Below are 21278 nucleotides of genomic sequence, written 5' to 3'. Positions count from 1 at the left end.
GCACAAAGTTTTGTCAGTGCTGCCTGGATCTGGGATGGGTATTTCCATCGCAATATCATCCACTCTAAAGGTAAGGCTCGGTGCGATGGCCTTGTTAGGAGACTGACATTCAATTACAGTTTAAAATGTGCGTTTTATTTAGTAAAACAAAACGAGAGAGAGAGAGTGATCTGACAGCAAATGGCACCTTCTGGATTATGGCGGCTCCGACCAATCACACGTACACTGATGGCAAATGCCTAAGCTGCAAAAAACAACGACAACAAAAAGAAAAGACAATAGATTTGAATCATAACCACAGTACAATATCGTCTGTGCAACAATCAAATATTGTTTTATTCAAATAACACTATGAACAGAGAGACTTAAAAGAAAAGAAAATGTTATTTCACTCACAATTGAATCACTAGCATTAAATGTAAAACACGAGAGACCTTTTAGGTTTATATAAAGGTTTTAACAAAAGCTTGTTTAATTATACACAAGTTAGAGACACCTGATAAATGTGAACTCCGTATTCACCAACTGCCGAGGAGAATATGTTTCATTTAGCTGCTAAATGCTGCTTAACAATGTTAAAATGCAGAGAGGGTGTCACTCCTGTCCTATTCTTTACATGGTCATTTCAAGTTCTTTTAATTAGTATGTTTTATTTTGGATTGAAACTGTGGTTTAAACATTTAATAAATAGATGTAAAAGGAGTAAATGTGAGTGAGAATGATGTTTAGGGCTGAGGTTCACTCTCCTTTTCCTCACATAAAGCAGCATGGTTGGATTATGTTAATAGTTATCAGTGGTCACAGTTCAACTAGAGTTCTGAGAAGTTTAACAACCTGATCTGTTTATTCTGGCTGCATGAATAAATATAAACTCTCAACTAACTAAGAAAGTGAAAATACTTTGAATGTATGTCCATATGTTTAACTGTGTTATCTTTAGCTTGATATCACAATCACAAGATACTGAATCCATCTGTGTTCTGTTGCAGCCGTTGGTGTTTGGTGCCATGATTCACAGAGATGAGGCGTTTGAAGCCATCTCCAATCAGCACAACAAGATTCTGGCCGTCGCTACAGACACCAACCCAGAGACAGAGTAACACAGCTGACTCAACTGTCTACTGTGATCAATACTACGATTATTGATTATTGATCGTAATAACCGATTTCATGTCAAAGTAAAGAAGACCACGACCAATCACTGCTGGTTTAGACAAAGGTCCCACTGAAGAGAACAGTGGACGTCAAGGCTGAGAAACTCAGTTTGGATTTCTCATCAATGACTAATGATTTATCATAAAAAGGGTTGGTTTGTGTTTTTATTGTGTGATTGTACGAGGTGCTGACAGTGCCACCATCAGGCTGGGCGAGTTGAAATAAATTCCTGAGAAACAAATAATCTTTGATGAGTTTAATCTTTGTTGTCACAGAGACATGCATGCAGTGTGATGGAGAGAGTGACCTGTGAGTACTTTAACGTGTCATGCTCATTTCTAATCCTGTCCATCCTGTTCACACCTTCAGCGCCGCCTCCTGTCTGTAGAAAGTGACGCTGACTTCATCACGGCAGGTCTCACTACCGTCGTGGAGACCTTCACTTTTGCTGCTATTCTTCTGTGACACATCAGTTTAAACATACAGCACTGATTCATAACATATTTTTATCTCAAGGCACTTTACACGATCACAGGAAGGAAGAACTCTCTGACAGAACCAGACCGTGTATGAACATCTGCCTCGACCAGAGTAAAGGAGAGGAGAGAGGGGAGGGGGAAGGGAAGGAGACAAGGCTAAAATGAAGCCTCCAGGTATTCAAACTCATCCACTTTCTCCACCTCTTCTTTTTAGAAAATCTTAAACAAGATAAAACGGGGACATTAGTTAAAAGCCAAACAGAAAAGGTGGGTCTTGAGTCTGCTTTTCAAAATGTCAACGTTCTCTGGGCCTCAGGTTCTCCGGCAGTTCAGCAGCTGTTCCATAAACAGGGGGCTCTAGTCTTAGCACTGGGACTGTTAGCAGGTTAGCAGGGTGTGAGGGTTCATCAGGTCAAAGCAAGATCATTAAGTCAATCACCATCAATCATGAATTCATTATGACACATGACGTTCTACAGAAAGAGTAAGAAGTGTTAAAGGTGCCTGGACCGCCTTCAGCTCTCATCCTCTGTGGCATCAACATTTATTTACGTCCAGTTCATTTTTCAACAAGATCTCGTGTTGATGCTGGGAGAGTCTTCTCCAGCACATCCCAAAGACTCTCAGTGGGGTAAAGGTCTGGACTCTGTGGTGAAAAGGATGTCTCATACTAGGCAGTGTCCTTTAAACCTTTGTACATAAAGAATTTTAATTTATAGCTTAACATATGTGTTCTCTCTGATGACTGAAGGGTGTGTGTTACATCAACATTACATTTGATTATAGATGCTTCCTGCCATGTCTTTGATTTTTCACTCATCTCATAGATTGGAGGTCAGTGCTTCATCATCATCTGAGTCCTCTGGTGGATCCCCCATCTTCACGCCAAGTCCACTATCCAGATCTGTGTCATCAGTATCCATCTTCAGGGTTTTATTGCTGGACTTGGGTCGCTCCTCCTCCTCCTCGTCCTCCTCATCTTCACTGTCATCCACTCTACTGTCTGGGATGATGACCACCTCTTCTTTGGCATTGGGGTCGATGTCCTCCTTGAACCAGACGGCCTTGTAGCCCTCCTCCATGCGCCTCTCTTTGGTCAGGATGGGTTTTACCTCCTTCTCACTGTCGGCCTTATCTGAGCCCGTGTCGCTTGTATCATCAGACTGGAGCGTGTGCAGTGGCAGCGTAGACTTCCTGACAGCCTGTGTGAGAGGCGTGTCGTCCACTGCTGAGGGACCGGAGCCCATGCCTCCTTCATCTGCAGTGTTTTGGAAGGCCTCGTTGGTGTACTGGAATTCCTTCTTAAAGCCACCTGAGCTTTGACCAAGCTGCAGAAGAGCAATGTGAGAGAGAGACAGAATAATACAGACATAATAAGTAATAATGAACTTGTGGTTGTATGGATGAATAAGACACTGACACCTACACACTGCACCTCCTGCACCATGCTCTCACAAAATGCTCCTTTTCCTTTGCAAACTATTAAAATGTTAAATGTTGAACTCACAGAGCTTCGAAACACGTTGACTTCATAGATCTTCCTCCAGTCTGCTTTCTCTTTCCTCATGCGATGGACAAGCACTCCAATGACCACCAGACAGGCAAAGAGGAGGATGCCAAGGGTCACACCCAGTGCTATCATGTCTTGTGACCCATAGCTGCCTGGTGGTATTATTACTGCAAGGACAAATCACAATAAATAAAGGTGTCAACACAACAACACAACAACTCTGACACTCAACATGACAGAATGTTGTTAAAGAGCTTTCACTGATCTTAAGTGACATTGGTCACAGGCTTCGTGCTTAGCATGACAGAGAGATTTTCAATCTTGTGGGTAATAAAAAACAAATTTAAAAAAAACAACGTAATTTTGTTGCTTTCCATTTATTTCTTGAAAATAACCTTTGTTATTGGACCGAATCCACCCCAACCCACCCCCATCACATAAATTCCATCTTAAAATATAACTTAACCCTATATATATATACAGTATATATATATATATATACATATATGTGTATATATGTATATATATATATATACATACACATATATATATGTATGAATATACGTTGTATATTTATAGTCCATGCACTGGTTCACTGGTACAGTGTGTGCAAGGCATGTTGTCCCAAACTCCTCCCCTTTTGTATTTGGTGCATATATGTATATATATATATATATATATATATATATATATATATATATATATATATATATATATATATACATATATGTCCCAAACTCCTCCCCTTTTGTATTTGGTGCATATATATACGTCTTGATGACCATTCAAAGCTGCTGTACACTACAGTTTTGCCATTCACTCATTCACTCATTCACTCACACTTTCATACAGTACATGTATGTGCAGCGCTTTTTCTATCACTCATCTTTCACACCCATTCAATCTCTTGCCCAAGGACACATTGGCATGTTGACTTGCGAAGCCGGGAATCAAACCCACAACCTTTGAAAGACATTTCTTCATCTTATTATTTGTGAGTACAGGCTGTATAATCCTGTAGAAAAGAAAACCTTGCAAACAGATGTACACATGTTTTGGCCACTCATGCTCGTCCCCTAGTTGCTTGAGTTCAGGTGTAAAATGAGGACATATTAACTGCACTCAAACCTGACATAAACCAATCACAATCATCAGATAGCACTAAGTACAGGTCTGAACAACGCTTCCTGAAATTCAATCACAGAAACTACATTCAGAGGTGGTTTCAGGACTCTTCGGGGCTCTGCATTATGCATTCTGTCTGCACTCGTGCAATCAGACTGCGCGTCTGAACTAGGAGGATTTTCAAAAAGCATTCCTGTGTTCTTCAAACCCAGCCACACCCCCAGGCAAAGACTGCACTCCTCACATCCAGTGAATAATGTTTTTGTAGTCCAGTGCAGTGAAGCCAGTATTGCTTCCTAGACACACATGTACACATTGTGGACGGAGTAAATACATGCAGTGGAAAGGGAACTTGGCTTGTAACCGGAAGGTTGCCGGTTCAAGTCCCCACCAGATTGAAAGGGCTGGGGTACCCCTGAGCAAGGTACCCAACCCCCATTGCTCCCCGGGCACTACTCAGTGTGGCAACCTACTGCTTCTAATTCTAGGATGGGTCAAAAATAATTTCCCTAAGGGGATTAATAAAGAGTCATAGACGTGTCATGACCAGAGAAACCCATCGACGGTGTGTCCAAACTGAGAAACCATCTCTCAACAGAGGAGGTCTGCAAAGCAAGTTCAGATGAATCCGCTTAAGTTTTCGATGGTATCGTCGTTTTATCCACACACACAACTGCTGTCTGAGGAGCAGTGAAACACGATGTTTTCAAACCGGGTCCCAGAGTAGTGAAATCTCAAAAAGCCACACTTACATTCTGTGTATACGCTGAGTGATATGCTGCTGCTTTGGGAAAATGATTGTGTCATAATATGACCTTTCTCTTGCATTCACTGGTGTCTTCCACTTCTTGTGTTTGGTGATTGGTTGGTCTGTTTTTGGATTTATTTAAAGCCAGCGATTTGTGAGCATCACAAACGCTGCCACTGTATTTCAGCTCGTGCAGGAAGTACTCAACCATTCTGTTACTGCAGTTGATACAAATTGTATCTTTATTTAAATAAGAAAAAAAAGTTCATTTCAGTGCCACTTAATGGGTTTTAAAGAGGTAACATTCTTCAATCTTTTTAATGATCCAGTTCTTTAAGTGAGAGTTCCGCTCCGTTTCCAGGTGAGGCCAAGAACCTTCGAAATTTCTCTTATCATTTCCACACTGTCAGCGTTTCTTTGGCTTTGGCTGTCTCGTCAGCCTCTGATCCGGGACAGACCACTAGGTCAAAGTGTGCATGTGCGACGTTTTACGGCAAATGTAAACAAGGAGAACGCCATGGCAACGACCCCAAAGAGGAGAGTCGAAAATCTAAAATGTTGCCCTGCATTACTTTAAATGACATAAGTATTTTTTTCTACGTCTTGGCTTAGTTGCCAGTAAATTTCCTTCTGGTGACCCATGTTTGACTTCAAATATTTTAGATTTTGGTAATTTGGACATAATTATTCTCACCGTTGTTGCTATAGCAACACATTTCCACAAAGGGACAATACACATGAGACCACCTGAAGGAGGATGATCAGTGCTGGCAGAGGAGTTGTGCGTGTAGACATACTTGAATCTGTGGTGGAGATTACAGCGTCACTTGTCGTGCTGGGGATGGACGTTTGGCCACTGATGGTTGATGGTTCACTGATGGTTGATGTTTTATGGTTGGTGGTGGACACCTGGATATCTTCAGTGGTCTGGCTGCTCTTGGTGGATTCATCTATGGCCGTTGTGGTCATAATGGTCGTAGTGCTCATTGGCACAGTGGTGGTTGTGAGACCTGGCAGAAAAGCACAGTTGACGCTTATGTGGCTTTGTCCCTGTGATGATTTTTTTATTTGATTTGTGGTTTTTGTTTTTTCCTTTTTAATTAAAACATTTTAAACTTTAAACTTTTAAAGTTGAATTCAAGTTCAAAGCACTCAAATTTTAATATTTTAAGACTTTTGCCAACAGTAAGTCCAACTTTTGGAATTTGCTTGTAGGTTTCAGCACAAGAAACAACTTTCTGCCATCTGATTGAATGTGCATTAATGGTTTGAGTTTAAGTTTGTCACATCCACACAATGTCACACAGTTACACCAATAATATGTTCTATTTTTGAAAGCTGTATATGGTTACAATATTGGAAAACTCATGATCGTGTAATGTTAGAAATTGATGGAAATACTTTGTTTAAACAGTTAAAAGGTAGTTGTCATCTAAACAATGGAAACAGCAGCAAATCACACATTTAACTGCAGGAAAATTGTATTAAAAGCGCTGCTTAAATCATTCTGACGTAGGGATGTATGGAGGACCAAAAGGGACAAAATTAAATGAATAAATCCACTATTAAATCATTCATTAAATAATGAAATGTGTCATTAAATAATGAAATGTGTCATTAAATAATTAAATGTGTCATTAAATAATGAAATGTGTCATTAAATAATTAAATGTGTCATTATATCATTCATTAAATGTGTCATTAAATAATGAAATGTGTCATTAAATAATGAAATGTGTCATTAAATACATTTCATTAATTAAATGTGTCTTTAATTAATTAAATGTATGTAATGACACATTTCATTATTTCATGGTCTGTGTTGCAGTGGATCATTAATTTATTTTATCTGTCAAACTCGCCCATCAAAGTCAGAGGGCGGGGCTAACGCTGATCGAGTCTGATTCATTGCTTTGGTCTGTAATGGCATGGCTGCAATGTATCACAGTATAGCAGCAGAGAAAAGAAATATAAACCTGAAATAAATCTAAAAGTCCCAGAGCGCAGATTTAAGATCATTTGAGGCAAGAAATTAGTCATTTAGAATTCAAAAATGTGGTTTGTGTATTAAGATATGATGTATTATATATAGTTTGGCCACGACGGTATCGGAGGTGATCAGCTTCGCCTCAGTGGACACTGGCTGCTTAATGTCCGACGGAGAGCAGCGTTACCTCGGCCTGTCCTGATGAAATGTCTGAGCCAGCACATCACAAAGCATCGAGCGATGTTGATGACCTCATAGGCGCTGATCCCGTGGGTGCTCCGGTGTTCAAGCTTGTATAGCCGGTTCAGTGTCACAGCACCGTGGACAGCGCTATTTGTGTGTGTGCACAGGTGCAGCGCGAATGATAGACAGAGATCGTGTTGCTCGTTTAATCTTGTAAATAAAACTTTCGGCCCAAATTAAATTTTCCCTCTATTGACGTAAACGACGTGAGGAGAGAGAGAGACGGGCAGCAGCTCCTTCCCGACCCAGGACCTCTCGCCCTCTGCCCGCCGGAATAGAACAGCACCCTCTCAGTGTCCCGAGTCCATCAAAATAGGCTATATAGCATGAATTAGAAAACAAAGAAATTCTTTGTAAATCAGATGTTCAGAAGCAGTGAGCACACCACCCCTATGTAGTCAGAATTATATGATATTTATATGATGGTATTTCTATAATTTGGGCACCCACGGGCAAAAATATAAATCTGAGCCTATGCCTCCGATACTATCGCTGCCAAACTATATATAATACATCATATCTTAATACACAAACCACATTTCTGAATTCTAAATGACTAATTTCTCGCCTCAAATGATCTTAAAACTGCGCTCGGGGACTCAAAAAAATATTTATTTCAGGTTTATATTTTTTTCTCTGCTGTTATGCTGTGATACATGGCAACCATGCCATTACAGACCAAAGCAATGAATCAGACTCAATCAGCGTTAGCCCCGCCCTCTGACTTTGATGGGCGAGTTTGACAGATAAAATAAATTAATGATCCACTGCAACACAGACCATGAAATAATGAAATGTGTCATTAAATAATGAAATGTGTCATTAATTAATTAAATGTGTCTTTAATTAATTAAACGTATTTAATGACACTTTTAATTATTTAATGACACTTTTAATTATTTAATGACACATTTCATTATTTAATGACACATTTCATTATTTAATGACATATTTAATGGTGTATTTATTTATTTAATTTTGTCCCTTTTGGTCCTCCATAGGGGTGTAAGGTATACCAGTACTTAATAGGTACTGGGGTACTAAAAACATTCAAAATGACACTATTCTGCATAGGGGTGTCACAATCTCAATTGTAAATCAAATATCGATCAAAACAACGTCACGGTCTTCACTTTCAAAAGCAAAGGTGGAATCAAGGATTTAACCACGCCCCCAGTGTGACATCCTGCAGATGTACCATTGTAGCACATTACCTCCTCCCCCCTCCCGCTTTATGAAATTACCGGTGTGTGCATATTTTGCGTTCCCTGTGAGTTTCTTTGTCTTCAGCAGCATCTTTGCTAAATGCTGTCGTGCTGCCGGCTCCACTGCTGCCATGCAGACAGGCATTCTCTGTACCTGATGCTGCAAAGATAGTCTAATAGGCAGAGGAGGGTCTGTTTTTTTGTGTCATAATACGACCTTTCTCACTGGTGTTTTCCACTTCTTTTGATTTATTTAAATCCAGCGATTTGTGAGCATCACAAACGCTGCTGCTGTATTTCAGCTCGTGCAGGAAGTACTCAACCAGTCTGTGAACAAATCTTTTTAATGATCCAGTTCTATGAGAGTTCCGCTCCGTTTCCAGGTGAGGCCAAGAACCTTCGAAATTTCTCTTGTACATCAAAACTGTGTTGCAGTACTGTAGATGTGATGAATGTTTACTCTATCATTTCCACACTGTCAGCGTTTCTTTGGCTTTGGCTGTCTCGTCAGCCTCTGATCCGGGACAGACCACTAGGTCAAAGTGTGCATGTGCGACGCTTTACGGCAAATGTAAACAAGGAGAACGCCATGGCAACGATCCTGAAGAGGAGAAGAGTCGAAAATCTAAAATGTTGCCCTGCATTACTTTAAATGACATAAGTATTTTTTTCTATGTCTTGGCTTAGTTGCCAGTAAATTTCCTTCTGGTGACCCATGTTTGACTTCAAATATTTTAGATTTTGGTAACTCGGACCAAATAATAATAATAAATAATTATTCTCACCTTTGTTGCTATAGCAACACATTTCCACAAAGGGACAATACACATGAGACCACCTGAAGGAGGATGATCAGTGCTGGCAGAGGAGTTGTGCGTGTAGACATACTTGAATCTGTGGTGGAGATTACAGCGTCACTTGTCGTGCTGGGGATGGACGTTTGGCCACTGATGGTTGATGGTTCACTGATGGTTGATGTTTTATGGTTGGTGGTGGACACCTGGATATCTTCAGTGGTCTGGCTGCTCTTGGTGGATTCATCTATGGCCGTTGTGGTCATAATGGTTGTAGTGCTCATTGGCACAGTGGTGGTTGTGAGACCTGGCAGAAAAGCACAGTTGACGCTTATGTGGCTTTGTCCCTGTGATGATTTTTTTATTTGATTTGTGGTTTTTGTTTTTTCCTTTTGAATTAAAACATTTTAAACTTTAGACTTATAGGGGCAGCCCGTGGCCAAGTGGAAAGGGAACTGGCTTGTTGCTGGTTCAAATCCCCACCTGGCCCAAAGGGCTGGGGTACCTCTGAGCAAGTTACCCAACCCCCATTGCTCCCTGGGCGCCACTCAGTGTGGCAGCCCACTGCTCCTAATTCTAGGATGGGTTAAATGCAGAGGAATAATTTCCTTAAGGGGATTAATAAAATAAAATAATTTCTAAAGTTGAGTTCAAAGCACTCAAATGTTAAGACTTTTTCCAACAGTAAGTCCAACTTTTGGAACTTGCTTGTAGGTTTCAGCACAAGAAACAACTTTCTGCCATCTGATAGTTTGATTAATGGTTTGAGTTTAAGTTTGTCACATGACATTTCCACCATTTACACCAATAACATGTTATATTTTTGAAAGCTGTATATGGTTACAATTCATTTTTGGGATTGGAAAACTCATGATTGTATAATGTTAGAAAATGATGGAAATACTTTGTTTGAACAGTTAAAAGGTATTTGTCATCTAAACAATGGAAACAGCAGCAAATCCCACATTTAACTGCAGGAAAATTGTATTAAAAGCGCTTCTTAAATCATTCTGACGTAGGGATGTAAGGTATACCAGTACTTAATAGGTACTGGGGTACTAAAAACATTCAAAATGACACTATTCTGCATAGGGGTGTCACAATCTCAATTGTAAATCAAATGTCGATCAAAACAACTTTACGGTCTACACCTTCAAAAGCAAAGGTGGAATCAAGGATTTAACCATGCCCCCAGTGTGACATCCTGCAGATGTACCATTGTAGCACATTACCTCCTCCCCCCTCCCGCTTTTTAAAATCACTGGTGTGTGCATATTTTGCGTTCCCTGTGAGTTTGCTTTGTCTTCAGCAGCATCTTTGCTAAATGCTGTCTACTGCCGGCTCCACTGCTGCCATGCAGACAGGCATCCTCTGTGCCTGATACTGCATAGATTGTCTAATAGGCAGAGGAGGGAGACAGCACTGAGACTAGTGTTGTGTCATCTGTAAACCAACAATTTGTTTTTTCTAACAGTTCCACAGTTCAGCTCACTATTGCGACTCAAATGAGTCAGTCAGTCAATCATAGAGGGAATCCCTGTGGTTAGGTCCAGGCCCACCCATGTAAGGTCCAGGCCACCCATGTTAGGTCCAGACCCAAGTTAGGTCCGGGCCCACCCATTTTAGGTCTGGGCCCACCCATGTAAGGTCCAGGCCACCCATGTTAGGTCCAGACCCTCCCATATTAGGTCCAGGCCACATGTATTAGGGGCCACCCATTTTAGGTCTGGGCCCATCCATCAGGTCAGGCCACCCATGTTAGGTCAGGGTCAGGTCCACCATGTTAGGTCAGGCCCACCCATGAGGTCAGGCCACCCATGTTGGGTCCAGGCCAAGCCACCCATGTAAGGTCAGGCCACCCCGTTGGGTCGGCCCAGCCATGTTAGGTCAGGCCAACTATGATAGGACCAGGACCACCCATGTTAGGTCAGGCCCATCCATGTTAAGTCCAGGCCCATCCATGTTAGGTCAGGCCACCCATGTTAGGTCCAGGCCACCCATGTTAGGTCAGGTCCACCATGTTGGGTCCAGGTCCATGTTAGGTCCAGGCCCACCCAGGTCCAGGCCACCCATGTGCAGGCCAAGCCACCCATGTAAGGTCCAGGCCACCCACGTTAGGTCGGCCCAGCCATGTTAGGTCAGGCCAACTATGATAGGACCAGGACCACCCATGTTAGGTCAGGCCCATCCATGTTAAGTCAGGCCCATCCATGTTGGGTCCAGGCCACCCATGTTAGGTCCAGGCCACCCATGTTAGGTCAGGTCCACCATGTTAGGTGACGCCACCCATGTTAGGTCGAGGCCACTCATGTGGGTCGGGCCCACCCATGTTAGGTCGGGCTCACCCATGTTAAGTCCAGGCCCACCCATGTTAGGTCCAGGCCAAGCCACCCATGTAGGTCAGGCCACCAGGCCACCCACGTTAGGTCCAGGCCACCCATTTTAGGTCCGGGCCCACCCATGTTAGGTCTGGGCTCACCCATGTTAAGTCCAGGCCCACCCATGTTAGGTCCAGGTCTACCCATGTTAAGTCCAGCCCACCCATTTTGACCCAGAATGAGACAGACACAGACAGTAGCTATTAGCTAATGAAACTTCAACATAAACATAACAAAGCAGCTTGTTTTCATTTAAATTCACAAAGAAACGCTCCGAGGAGCAGGAGGAGGAAACTCGAGTTACCATCCAGTTCGGCCTCCCTCTCCTCCCGTAGTGACTGCCCCCTCACAGCAGCAAAGCAAGTCCAAAGATATAATTCCGTTTCAGTCTTTTTGTGTATTGAACATTCAAAAGAGATAAATGAAGTTAGGCTTACTGCCAAGCTAAGCTAACCAGCCTCAGAAAATCCAAGAACAATGCTGAACTGTGGATCGGTTAACATTTGTTAATCTTCAAGGAAATGTCAATACTGAACAGAGGAGTCTGGTGTATGAAGCGACAGCACTGCTGAAAGCTGGCGACCCGTTCAGCTGCAGTTCAGTTCAGTGATTATGCTCAGGTCATTCAGGAAGTCCTGAACTGATTCTAATGATTCAGTTCCACCCAAAACAGCTGCATAGACGTCACTAGCTGAGACAGAGAGAATGGCAGCGGCAGCAACACTGTCGAAGCCACGACAAAAAAGAGGGCACCCAAACTACAATTTGGAAATATTTGGCTTCAAGGGAAATGCAAAGGGAAATGTGTCACCCAAAATATTTGAAGGACAAGCATCCAGACATGTTCAAAGAGTTTAAAGAACAATATATGATTAAATAAAATAATGAAGTGAATTAAGATAACTCTCTTGTTCTCACACAAAGCGCTTTTAATAATTGGATACTGAAATGTAACTGATTCATTTCTACATAAACAAACTTGTAGCCTGCAGGTCCCCAAATAGTGTAAGATTTTAAAATTTTTTCACCTGCATTTTTAATAATCATGAATCAGAAAATGACACAGTATATACACATATATATTGTATGTCCCATTGTAAATTTGAAAATGTGTGTTACAAAAAAACGGACACTCATTTGACATTAATGGAACTTCAGCTGAGTGCATTATCCCTCAATGTCGCTTAGATTAACTGGACACACAAAATAAAATCACATTTTGGAGTTTCTGTGAGGGAAATTAGCTAAGGTTCTTATTAGCTTACAGCAGAGGTCACCAAGAGAGCTACTTCAAAGGGACCGTTTAAGCCAGGGGTGTCAAACTCATTTTTGTTCAGGGGCCACATACAGCACAATGGGATCTCAAGTGGGCCGGACCAGTAAAATAATAGCATAATAACCTATGACCAACAAGAACTTCATTTTTACAAAACATGACATTTCTTGAGAAATATAAGTGAAATTTCAACAATATCATGCCTAAATTTACTATGTACACATCACACTGGATCTATAAGGGCACAAACATTTAGTCACAGGTATCTGGAAGTGAAAAATATTGTATTTGACATCACGTTTAGATTGTAATCGTAGTGTGAAATTTCAACAAATTCATCCTGTCGGCAGGATTGGACCCTCTGGCGGGCCGGTTCTGGCCCCCGGGCCGTATGTTTGACACCCCTGGTTTAAGCCGAATATTATTATTATTATATATAAAAATGATAATAATAATAATAATAATTAAGGATATTCTTGTGAAGACACTGTCTGATCCATTAATGGTTCCTCACAATAATTATTAACAATGATTTAACAAGGTCAGAAACAGATTTTGGTTTTAGAACTCATGTGGTCCCAGTTGGCGACCAACAGGGCTCTAGTCAATTGTTTAACTAGAGGCCTATTTGAAGATCTGGTTCCTACCTGATTTCACCTCCACTATGAGCTCAGCTCTGTCCGACTCCCCATTAGAATCGTCTGTTGCCACCACCTGGGAGTAAGATGATGAAAAATGATATTAATGAGAAAATAGCACATCAAGCAGTCATTTTTAATTGAACTTGGTTGTTTGAACTCACATGCAGGGATAACGTGCTGTCTGGAAGATCCTTAGTCATGAATAAGTAGCCGTTAAGGATGGAGAAGTCATCGCTCCCAATAACAGAGTACACAATGAAGGGGTTTATTTCCTGATTGAACAGGGAAGGTTAGTGATGCACATCATTAAAAACAGCACCTCAGCATTAGCCAGTTGAGATTTTCTTTGTTGACACTGTCTCTGGTTCACTTGAGACCCTTTACCTCAGGGTAGTCTTTGTCTGTTGCGTGGATGATAAGGGGCTTATCGTTGTCCATAGCCATTGAGCCTACTTTAGTGATGAGACCTTTGTAACTCGACTTCTGAAACTGTGGGCGGAAGTCACTCTTCAACAGAACGCTGATTGTGACAGTGGTGGTAGCAAACTGATTCCTGTTCTTCTTTTGAGCAGCCTGAGAGACACACATAGATCAAAGTTTCATTTTATTCTACTTTATGGACGTGCATTGCATTCATTTGGAAAAAAAAAAATTAATTAATCTTTTGGTTTGTTATTTTTTTTCCTGTTTTTCTGAGTAATTTGTTCTGAATTATTGAGAACTCTTGCGAGAACCTTTAACCTGCAAGTGACTCTAACCCTAACCCATATTTTCAGCAGTCTCCTGATCGTCTCTTGAGTCACCTCGTAGCCAGATGCCTGAATGCATTTCAAATGCATCATCTTGTATCCAGACATTGCTTTGTCTAACAGATCTGAATGACTTTCCTTCTGAACGACCGCAAAGTCCTTGGGTGCCTGCGGAAAGTCGACAAACTCATATTTTCAGAAATCATGGGCCATGATCCTGCGCAGATGCAAAACGCTTTCAGGGCCGTCACGGTGAGCAGACTCTGTTGACCCGGCTGGTGGCGTCTCACTTCAGGGTCTCATAAGTGCTGTGGTCACTGAGAAGTGTGGTGATTTTGGCCTGGTAGTGGGCTGTGTTGAGGACGTGGGTGCATCTTCCCTTGTCTGCTGGCAGGTTGGTGCATGTTTGGGTCCTTGCTCAGGGAGGAGACAGTAAATGGTAAATGCTTTGTATTTACAGTTTCTCTCAGTCGCTTTGTTGCTTTTCTCAGATCAGAATGAAAATTCTCTATTAGTTCAACCTCCACAACATTTAGTCATTTGTGCAAATTGCCAATGCTTTTGGACATGTATCAGTTGCTTTCATACAATTCTCTGCTGTTTTATAGCATTATCATTTGCTTATGTCATGTCAGTCAAATTGAACTATATATATATATATATACTATATAAACTATATACTATATATATATGTTATGGATGCTGAATAGTCTCCTAAATTGAACAATTGCTCTCAGGTGAACTTCAGCATGACAAGCCACTTGTTCACAGTCACTCAGTGATGCCATGAACCCAGCAGGACATAGTGTCTACCATTTCTACAATTCTGTGACACAGAAATGGAAGGTGAGCATCGTGGAAGAGGGGTGAGGATGCGGGGAGGAAGGGGAAGGGGCCAAATACATAAGCAGATTCCTAATGAAATTAGGGCTACAGTTGTGGACCATGTTGTCAATCACATTTGTGCACAGCTCTACCAAAAGGGTGTTTCTTATATTTGTTCTAAATAAGTGACTGCAGTGTATTTTTCTTTTGCACAATGCTGGAGAGTTGCAAAGACCATATACAGTAAAAATGTGAAACTGTATTGTATTCAGTGTCCCTAACTACAGCAATGTGTAACTTTACTGTAGTTTTCAAATGGCTGTACAAGTAGTGTATAGTGCTGTCTTGAGCATTTTCAGGTTTTTTTGCATTGGAAAACAATGAGAGAATAAAGTGTCATAATGAAAACTTGTTCATAAACGATAGTGTCAAGACTTCTCATTTTGATGACACTGGCAGTTTCATTGACATGAATACTTGCTTTAGAGGAATTGAAAAGTGCTCTTGCAGGTTATTCACAAGGTTTTGCAGTTTGCACTAATTGTTTTGAGAAATGCACTAACTGCTGTGCAAATGTTAATAGTGATGTGAGAAAAGCACCAAAGCGACTGAGAAAAACTGTATATAGCACATCTCTAGTCTTGATGACCACTCAAAGCTTGTGGTATGTATCTAAAATGCAACAATAGTGAAGGGAAGTGAATACCATATATAGACACAGACACTAGGACTTGAATGTAGTGAAAATAAATAAAGTTTACCAGAACTGTGAGATGGATAGTGTCAGGTCTGTTCACCGGCTTCAGCATGCTGATGTTCCCCGTGTTTGCATTGATCTCAAAATAATCACCATCATTTCCTAAAACACAGACACACTGAGCTCATACTACATGCCAATAATCAACAACAACTGCTAATCTAGACTTCAGAGCTTGTGATAATCCAAACTGCTTACCACTCAGAATCAGGTATGTTATCTCCTCATTAATTCCAGAGTCTCCATCAATGGCATAAAGTGGTCCTGGTTCCAGTGGTAAAACCCCAGTCTGCAGAGAAAAAAACACTCTTTATTACAATCATTATGTGGTTGATCAGTTTTCTCTCCTAAATGCTTTACCACTCTCAAATCCATAAACTTCAACTGGTTCAGAACTCAGCCGCTCAGAACCCCGTCCTCACAACACATCACCCTGTCCTGAAACAACTCCACTCCGCACTGAATTCAAAATCCTTCTTTTAACTTTCAAAGTCCTCCATAACTTAGCTCCACATCTCACTGACCTCCTCCACACTGACACCCACATTCTCCGTTCCTCCTCAGCCTCCCTCCTCTTCATACCACCTGCCACAATGGGATTATGGTCATTCAGCCATTCTGGAATACACTCCCACAAGACATACAAACAATATCATCACTATCTACCTTCAGTGCCAGAAATAAAATGTAGTATTATTATTATAATTATTACACTTGCATGAATCATGCTTTAAATACTGCTTCTTCCGGTGTCACATGAAGATCTGTCCCTACAGAATCTTCTTCCAAGCCTATGATGATTCCAATAAACCAGGTGCTCTGGCAGTAATCCAGGATTAATAGAACCAGGATTAATAGAACCAGTTACATGCATAACCTTTGTACTTCCTGACTGCCAGATAAAATGCTTCAAGTACTAGATGACTAATACCAATAGTGTCCCGAGGAATCCCAAGTACCCATTGTCTCCGTTCTACTCTGTACTGAGCTGTCTTTAATTAAGTGTTGTCTTCCAACGTAACTCATCACTGACTCCAGAGATTTCAAAGCCTCAGTAACAGAAATTTCCCCAACATTGGCAGCTGTGAAAGCTTAATCTGGGCTGTCTTTCTCCTCGTACCTCATACATCCTAAACCAAGTGTGAAGTGCAGTAAACAAAACACAAAAAAACCACCATGGACTGGTCGGCAGTCCATCTCAGGGACACATGTAGACAAACAACCATTCACAGTGTCCAATCCCCAAACCAGAAAACCCGAAGAAAGCCCACGCACACACAGGGAGAACATGCAAACTCCATGCAGAGAGACCCCGGGTCATGAAACTGGGTGTTGGAGCTAACCACTACACCATCCATGTGATGAATCATTAATTCAAACATCAAACAGTGATTGCGTATTTGTACAGTAGTTCTTAGATTTACACCTGTATTTGGTTTAAGACAACACTGCCAGTGTATCCTGTGCTGTAGCAGATCACAGCCTCCCCATTATTTTGTTTGGTACAAGGCTGGAACCAGGGCGGCCTGTTGTCCTGATCTGTGATGGTGACCATAATGGTGGTGGTGGCAGTGAATGAGGGGCTTTTTTCTGGTTTTGTCAACGGTGTGTCCTGAAAATCAAGAAACAATAAGAATGACATGATTATTCCAGTAAAACACAAGCACAATTAAGAGGTCTGGAAAAAAAATGCTTCTCCATAGCTTTAACTTTTGGGCCATTACCAGGTAAACTTGAGGAAACTAGAGGATAGTTATTATTAGTTAAGTGTGACAAAAATAACTCTGCAGCTATGCTTCTAAACCAGCGCTATGAAGCTTTGCTGGGAACTGACAAAACATACGACACTGACTTCCCTCCAAAAAACGAGCTGATTCCATTCAGTGCAAGTCATCAAAGTAAGGGAATGACCAAAAAGGAGTCGTAGACCCTTTCATTGAACACAAACATTCCAAATCTAGCAAGAATGCACGCGCAGTTTGGCTGGCACAAAACGTCTCAACAGGTAAGCGACTAGCATGTATGTCCACGGTCCTCCACCAGATAATTCTGAATATGTTCTTTCGTTGACGATTAAGGACCGCGAACAATACCTAAATAAATTCGTACTAGCTGACGGCAATAAAAGATTGGGTAGATGATATTAGCAAGTGGCCAGATATTCACTCTTACCTTATAGATAAAGGAACAAGGAACGTTTTTAGTACGCCATGTTTACTTGTCAGCACGCTAGCCAGCTGGTAGCTAACTACAAGCTAGCTAGGGTTAGAGCACTACAAACGCAGTAGCATCACCACAGTCTTCTCTTTTTAACGCTTGGAGCCACAGACCATGTCTATTTTTTTGAAAGGGCTGAGATCCTGTAGGGATTCTGAAGAACTTGCTGCTGCTATTTTCACAGCCAGCTACGCTACAAGTATGCATCTTATGTGACTGCTGTACAAGTGAATGGTACGAGTGTGTTTTCTGACCCCTAACTGCGCGCGCACATTTCTGTGACGTAGCTCTCGAAAGGGTCTATTGTGCCACACGGGTTCATGCAAGGTACACCAACATAAGGTATCTATGAATTCCAGGAACGTGTGTGTGTGTGTGTGTGTGTGTGTGTTACTTGCATATCGCCGCATCAGGTCCGACTAATTTCAAACTTGCCTGGTGTCATGCTACAGGCACGACTAAGTGCAGTGGCAAGTTGTTTGCATAAGTAATGTAAAATATATCGGTAAAAGAAGCACACATTGGCTTTCGGTGCTCTCGCCACTGTACTGGAGCCACTCCCCCTCTCACTCACACAGCACTGTGAGTGAGACAAGGCGCCGCGAAGCTGAGGCAGGCAACGAACGCGGTGCCCCCAACCACAGACTGGTCACCTGACTCCCCTCCAGGAGGCGTTACAGGTCTCTCTACACCCGAACCAGCAGGTTCAGAGGAAGCTTCTTTCCTGCAGCTGTCACCCTACTGAACTCTAGCTCTGCATCCTGGTGACAACCAACTGTTATGCAACCGTGTAGTTCAGTACCAGTATTTGCTTTCTAACATACACAATTAAACATGTCACTGAACTTTTGCTGTGTAATGGTAACAATGAACTCTCAAACACACCAAACCAACAATGACTAAAAACACACACAAAAACAGATTTAGTATAAGTATAAATGACAGTACTCACCTGAGCATACAATACCAAACGGACATTGTCGACTTTTTCGTAGTCGAGTGTTGCATTGGTAAGGACATCCGGAATAGTAGGTGACCTCAATTTAAAGAGCATCTGTAGAAAATGAATGAATGAATGTCTCACGATGAAGCAGTTTTCATCCGTTTTCTGTTTTTGTGCTGAGCTGAATAAAACGTTTGCTCTTACAGAGTCAGATGTCAGTGTGTAGAAAAGCTGAGTGTCTTTGTCCTGGTCTGTGGCAGCAAACTGACCCACACTTGTTCCTACAGGAGACGCCTCAAAGACAAAGACACAAAACAACAATATGTTGACACAATGGGAGAGTTTTAATGAATAACTCCACACTAACCTCTGTTATTGGGAACAAAGCAAAACAAAGAAACAAACATACTCCAAAGGTATTTATCAGACTCTTACCTCACTGACATTAACATGGTAGGTGTTCTGGTCAAACACTGGACGGTTATCATTCACATTTAAAACAAATACAGGAATTTTGAGCTCCATCTGAAAATGGTATGAAAGAAATGACAATGATGTCACATTTTCCAGCCTTTTCAATAAACTGTAAATAATATTCTACTTGTCCTAATGCATCTGTAAACAAACATCTTTACAAGCTCATGGCAGTTGTTACTGTTAGGATAAGAAAATGATATGGAATTTTGCCAGTATAGTTTTAGGTGTGGAAACTAGTCAGAATAACTTGTGACTGTTTTTGTGTAGTTTTTGTCATGTCCCGTTCTGTAAGTTATGTTTTTTATCCGTTCATTGGTTCCTGTTTTATTTTGGTACCCATGCGTTGTCTCATTTCAGATCCACTTCCTGTCAAGTGTCCCTCCCGTGTGATTACTGGCATTACTGGAAAATGTTGTTTAGAGACAACAAATACACACACACACACACACAGCAAAGTGCTGCACCGTCACACATGCACAGTTACCTGGCGTTCACCTGGAGGTTCCTCAGAACAAATGATGATAGCATCATAGCTTTTTACAGGCTGAAAACCAAACACAATCCAAGTTCAACACAGGTTTCAACATTTTAAAATTGGAAATCAAAAATGGATTAAATGGTGCTTACATTCTCATAATCAAACTCTATAGCAGTTAATAGCTCTCGTCCTCGGAGTCTAAATGTGTTGTCAGAGGGGGGTTTGAGCGTCAGGGTCACCCCAGGGTGGATGATAGTAATATTTGCTATAACATCACCCACTGAGTTGTTTTCTACAACATCCACATATTTAGGACCGGCACAGACTGAAGAGACAAGAACGACAAGAACAACAATCAAACAATGACGTCCACAGTTCAACATTCAACTGATGGTGCGCTTGAACGATGTCGTGAATCAGCGACCAGCCTGAGATACTGACCACTCAAACTGTCGCAACTCAATCAAATCTACGAGTCCTACAATAACTGAAGAACACATTGGCCACTTTATTTTACCCTGGAAACTGACGTTTTTCAAACTGCTCACTCTCCTGAACCAAAGTCCATGGAGAAAATCAGTGTTTTTAGCTCATGGGGACACGAGCTGCTCGACTACCGCTGCCTTGTTTGATTAGTTTGACCCAAATGAACACATGAACTTAATGTGGATGAATAATTCATATTGCTGCGACGTAACATCAGATCATCAAACATTTTCCTTGTTTCTCTGATGTTTTCACTGAGAGCACGACTTAGTGCAGCCTTTCTCAAAGTGTGGTCTGCGGACCACTGGTGGTCCGTGAGCGACCCCTAGTGGTCCGAGAGGTAAAACATATCATGTTTTAAAATTTAACACAAATTACAAGCACCCACAACCATCATCAGTGTCTGTGTTCAGTGGTTCAGTTATTGTAAGAGTATAATAAATACTTGTTAAATACAAGCTATTTTGACATTGTTTAAATATTATTTTCTGTTTTTCTGTTTAAGCCTCCACTTAAGACTAATTGTCATAAAGACTTAAAGACTTAATAAACCATATATCAAATGTAGGCACTAACAAAGATAGAATTTTGACTTAATAAATCTTGAGTCTTCTTTCTTCTACCCTTTATACTGAATGCATAAATAAAACAGCTACACAGCTACTCACTCTCAGTCTCAATGGCTGCCGACGGTTGAAACAGGTAGAGAAGTAGAAAGATTAAGGAAGTCCTCATTAAAAAGTGGGACTGAATGGCATCCATGTCTCTGTCCGTCGTGTCTGAAATGATGTCCTTGTCTGTTTTA

The 21278-nt window shown here is 41.4% G+C and overlaps 2 protein-coding genes across 5 annotated transcripts in view; one reads left to right on the top strand and one right to left on the bottom strand.

The window, feature by feature from the left end:
• The window catches only part of LOC122775962 (GRAM domain-containing protein 4-like), a 17389-nt gene extending 15990 nt beyond the window's left edge, over positions 1-1399 (top strand). For both annotated transcript variants that reach the window (XM_044036227.1, XM_044036228.1), the window contains exons 18-19: positions 2-70; positions 990-1399. In XM_044036227.1, the coding sequence (XP_043892162.1) occupies positions 2-70; positions 990-1100 (180 nt within the window). In that variant the 3' untranslated portion in view covers positions 1101-1399. The remainder of the gene's footprint in view (position 1; positions 71-989) is intronic.
• Positions 1397-21278, bottom strand: LOC122775961 (cadherin-related family member 5-like). Of its 3 annotated transcripts, XM_044036224.1 has the most exons (16): positions 21142-21278; positions 20137-20312; positions 19994-20053; positions 19468-19557; positions 19237-19326; positions 19042-19143; positions 17299-17484; positions 16071-16161; positions 15877-15974; positions 13926-14114; positions 13703-13813; positions 13548-13614; positions 9341-9553; positions 5815-6027; positions 3142-3311; positions 1397-2962 (listed from the first exon to the last, which is right to left on the bottom strand). In XM_044036224.1, exons 1-16 carry the CDS (start codon positions 21233-21235, stop codon positions 2456-2458), a joined length of 2457 nt encoding a protein of 818 aa, XP_043892159.1. In that variant the 5' UTR covers positions 21236-21278; the 3' UTR covers positions 1397-2455. The 3 variants fall into 3 exon arrangements, with proteins under 3 accessions (XP_043892159.1, XP_043892160.1, XP_043892161.1); XM_044036225.1 differs by lacking the exon at positions 5815-6027; XM_044036226.1 differs by lacking the exons at positions 5815-6027; positions 9341-9553.

The sequence above is a fragment of the Solea senegalensis genome, linkage group LG10, assembly GCF_019176455.1.
Source record: "Solea senegalensis isolate Sse05_10M linkage group LG10, IFAPA_SoseM_1, whole genome shotgun sequence".
NCBI classification, from domain to species: domain Eukaryota; kingdom Metazoa; phylum Chordata; class Actinopteri; order Pleuronectiformes; family Soleidae; genus Solea; species Solea senegalensis.
Note: the sequence above shows the minus strand (reverse complement) of the source record. Positions and strands in the feature narration are given on the sequence as shown.